Source organism: Mangifera indica, chromosome 1 (genome assembly GCF_011075055.1).
Source record: "Mangifera indica cultivar Alphonso chromosome 1, CATAS_Mindica_2.1, whole genome shotgun sequence".
Classification (NCBI taxonomy): Eukaryota; Viridiplantae; Streptophyta; class Magnoliopsida; order Sapindales; family Anacardiaceae; genus Mangifera; species Mangifera indica.
This window is the reverse complement of record NC_058137.1, coordinates 9,794,571-9,798,560: the sequence shown is the minus strand read 5'-3', so window position 1 is coordinate 9,798,560 and position 3,990 is coordinate 9,794,571. Positions and strand designations below refer to the sequence as shown.

Genomic DNA, 3,990 nt, shown 5'->3' with positions numbered 1-3,990 from the left:
CTATATGCCATTTCTTTTATAACTATGTATAATAATAATTGGAGAATCTTTTGTTGGGTGATTCACCTAATAATTATGCAAGTATACTTTTAATTTATGTGGTGTACATAAATACGTACATGTCATCAAAGAGTTTATAACACTAGTTTACTAATAAAAATAACTAAATATTATAAATTAAGTTAAATATTAAAGTTTAATTCATTTAAAAAAAAAAGAAAAAAGTGATTCTTGAGGAATATTCGGTAATCAGATTAAAAAGTGTGTGATATATAGTGAAATAAACTTATTTAAATGTGACTTCTATTCAGCACTATTTTTAGTCAATGTTCTTTGAAAATATCCAAGTGAATTGCTTTCCTGGAAGTTCAAGCGATAGAAAAGTTGAGCCAAAAGCAACCCTCCTTTTCATTTGCCCTAATATTCTTTCTTTCTATATTATTCATTCCTATTTTGGTCAACTTTCCTGACAATATTCAAGGCAGAAACAGAAGCCTTTGTTACTGGTACTTAATTCTTTTTCCCGACAAGTTGTCTTGCCTTCCTCTATTTTATTGTTTTCACATTTGTTCGCATTTACGAAAGATAACCGCCCAAAAAATTTATAAACCCTCACTAACAATTCATTAGGGTTAGGTAAGAGTAATTTGGACTATTTTACTTAAAAAATTTACAGAAATCCCTAAACTGATCCAAAACCAACCATTAATCTTTCTTTCTTTCTTTAAAAATTCAATTTGCCACCTCCTCCACCAAGCCTGCATCCATTTTCCACCGCTACAGCTCATTACAATTCATATTTAAAAAATTGTTTTGCTATTTTTTATTTTATTTTATAATATGATTACCTGGCTAATTTTGTTCTTATTAATTAACTTATCAATCATGTTCTTATGAATCTTTCACAAATTCGAATACTATTATCCTTCTCCATTGATCACAAAAAAGTGCTAGTGGTTCCAAACTTCGTTACATTCTGAAAATCATAAATGACCTTCTTAAATTTTTTTTTACGTCAAAGTGTCATTATTATCTTTTCGTAGAAGACAAACTTAAAGGACACCAAAATAAGCCTACTACCAACTCTTGTTGTCTTGGCGTTGGCGGCCAAAGCAAGTGGTATTTTAGATATATACTATCCTGAGATCCTGTGCCAGGCTTCGTGGCGGTTCTTAGGTCGGCAGTGGTATCGTAAATTCCACCTCATTTTCTTGCATGGCTGGTGACACAATTCACTTGTCCATGTTTTGGGAAAATACTAGGAGTGAGTGTCCTCAATTATTATAATGAACCATCATTTTTGTTAAACACACAGACGCAAATACAAATTCTTATAATACTTACTGCAAATACAAATTAAAATTTCCTCACACTCAAATATTCAAAAAGGCATAAAGCCAAACATCTATTCGGGTATAAACTCCATGGCTGCTTCAAAATCCTCTAATTTGATGGTAAGCAATTCATCCCTCTCTGCACAATCATCACTAAGCCTAAGATCCAAATTCCCCTTGGCATTATTTAACATTATATCCACCAAACCTCCATTCATCTTCATGCGCTGTGTTTTTATTGTCTCTCTCTTTATTAACTCTGCAATGGCGTCCACGGTACAATCTGAATGCAATTTAAATCCATACAACAAGCTATCCTTCGGCTGATTTTTCATCTTGGTATGGAGAACATTAGCTAATTCTTCACAGCTCAGGTCTTTGAAATTAAAAAGGTTAGTAACTCTTCTGCTGAAACCTTCATTAGAAGATATTACACGATTCATTGCTTCATTATAGCCAGCAAATATGACTAAAACTTTTCCATCGTCCATGCAAGACATTATCTCTTCTAAGGCTTCTAACCCATAATCACGGCCACTTCTCTCCTCTGGTATTAGTCGATATGCTTCATCTACAAAAAGAATGCCTCCTTCGGCTTCTTTGATCTGAGAATAAAATTAACTAATTTTTTGTCAAAATAAAACATAAAATCTAAGGTGAACAAAGAATGCAAGTCCATCAAATTATATAGAGTTTTTAATGAATGAATTTCTTCCAATGTTAACATATGATATGCAAAGCAAATTGTTCTACCTTACTCCTAGTCTTTGGTCCAGTATGACCAATATATTGACCAATTAAATCTGTCCTTTGAACTTCTTTTACTTTATCGGTTTCCAAAACTCCCACACTATGGAGTAGTCTACCAAGGATTCGAGCCACCATAGTCTTACCTGTCAATTATGAAAAAAATTATCTAATTAAACAAAAATATTTGGTTTAGGGTTTATGGTTCCAATTTTACCCGTTCCTGGATTTCCTAGAAATGCCATGTGAGGAAGTCTTCCAGTAGTGCCGATTTTCAATCCAATGGCCCTGCGCCTGTCATTCAAAAGAATGCCCTTTGCCCATTTTCGAAGTTGCGTCTTGAGTTCATCCATACCCACAATATTTGACAGCTCTTTTTCAAGGGCATCCATCCTTTCTTTCTGCTTGCTACATGCTTCTTTTAACTTTTTCTGTCGTTCCTCTTGTTGATGAGGGAGTATCAAATCAAGCAACTTCCCATTTCCTTTGATTTTTGCAACATAATCTACAGGATTCATGTCCTCCTGCATTCAAAGTTACTTCAATTTCTGCTACCTAGCAAGAAAAAATTTTATTATTTTAGAATATAAAATGCATACATCATCTGTAGCATCACAATCAGCTTTATGCTCGATCAATGTCTCCACAATTGAATAGTCTTCAGCCCGAATTGAGTGTAAGACAGAAAGCATCAATGGCGTCACTCCATACTGCATGTAAAAATGGGGAAAAGAAAAAAGAAGAAAATATATCACTCTCACATTTTTCAGGGAAATTATTTCTGAACGAGAATAGATTGTACAAATATATATATAAAGCACCTTAGTTTTGGCTTCAACAAGAGCACCATGAGAAAGAAGTAATTTTGCAGCTTCGTTGGACCCATTCTTGGCTGCTACATGCAATGGAGTTTCTCCATACTGCAAAACTCAACAGATAAAAAAGGCTAACTACATAACAGATCTTTTTTACTAGCATTTTTTCGCTTCCATGACAACTTCAATGAAGAACACATACCATATTTTTCGCTTCCAAGTCAACTTTATCATCTCCTTTCCATTCAAGCAGAAATTTCACTATTTCTGTCTTGTTGTTACCAGCCGAAAGATGAAGGGGTGTCTCCAACATCTGCACTTAAACCAAAATTAATTCATAAATTGGAAGAAAAACACACTCAGCTTAATTGTACTTAAATTAATTAATCTGCAAAGAAACTTAATTTTTCTTCCCTTTTTAATTCATCCATAACCCTTTTTCTACTACCACTTACGTTAAAAGCTTCTAAAGAACCAACTGACAAAATCTAATGCTTTCAAGTGGATATATATTAATAAAAGAATTAGTCTTACAATTGCGTTTTTTTCATTGAGAAGAGATGGATTCTCTTCAAGTAACCTCTGAAACGCATCAATATCCCCTGACTCAGCACAATCATGAATGGTTGTATGTTTATCAGATCCCGATGATTCTGTATTCTGATGATTCTCCATGTCTATTTGTCTTCTCTTTTGAAGATTAATCAAAAAGAACAGAATTAAAAAAAGCAAGAACAAAGAGAGATTTGGAATATTCACTTAATGAAGTGAAATCAAAGGCATTGATTAATTGGAACATAACCTCTTTTTATACTTATATAGCAATTTCTCTGGAATTTCTATGAAGTATCACATCTTCTGATTAATTTACCTGCTACGCTTTTAATGAAAATTATTCTTCTTTGCTATTTCATCTGTTTTTCTCGGAAGTTGCCCAGCCTTTTTCTATTTTATTGTGCTCATCCGTTTTTCCCGGAAGATGTTCTGCATCCCTAAAATTATAGAAACTCTGACTTATAAGAATTAGGTGAGGTTGCTTCGGCCCGTCAGTTTACAAATTTAACTTTTTCATTTCTTTGTTTTTGTATTGGGAT

General features: G+C 33.3%; 1 protein-coding gene across 2 annotated transcripts; it reads right to left on the bottom strand.

Moving 5' to 3' along the window:
• Nucleotides 1-1,245: 1,245 nt before the first annotated feature.
• Nucleotides 1,246-3,886, bottom strand: LOC123229444 (ribulose bisphosphate carboxylase/oxygenase activase, chloroplastic-like). 2 transcript variants are annotated; one of them, XM_044655257.1, is made up of 8 exons: nt 3,768-3,886; nt 3,431-3,586; nt 3,099-3,209; nt 2,903-3,001; nt 2,681-2,791; nt 2,299-2,605; nt 2,088-2,227; nt 1,246-1,939 (listed from the first exon to the last, which is right to left on the bottom strand). In XM_044655257.1, the coding sequence occupies exons 2-8, from the start codon at nt 3,569-3,571 to the stop codon at nt 1,406-1,408; spliced, it is 1,443 nt and encodes a 480-aa protein (XP_044511192.1). In that variant the 5' UTR covers nt 3,572-3,586; nt 3,768-3,886; the 3' UTR covers nt 1,246-1,405. The 2 variants fall into 2 exon arrangements, with proteins under 2 accessions (XP_044511192.1, XP_044511199.1); XM_044655264.1 differs by lacking the exon at nt 3,768-3,886 and having other exon boundaries at nt 3,431-3,691.
• Nucleotides 3,887-3,990: the final 104 nt, after the last annotated feature.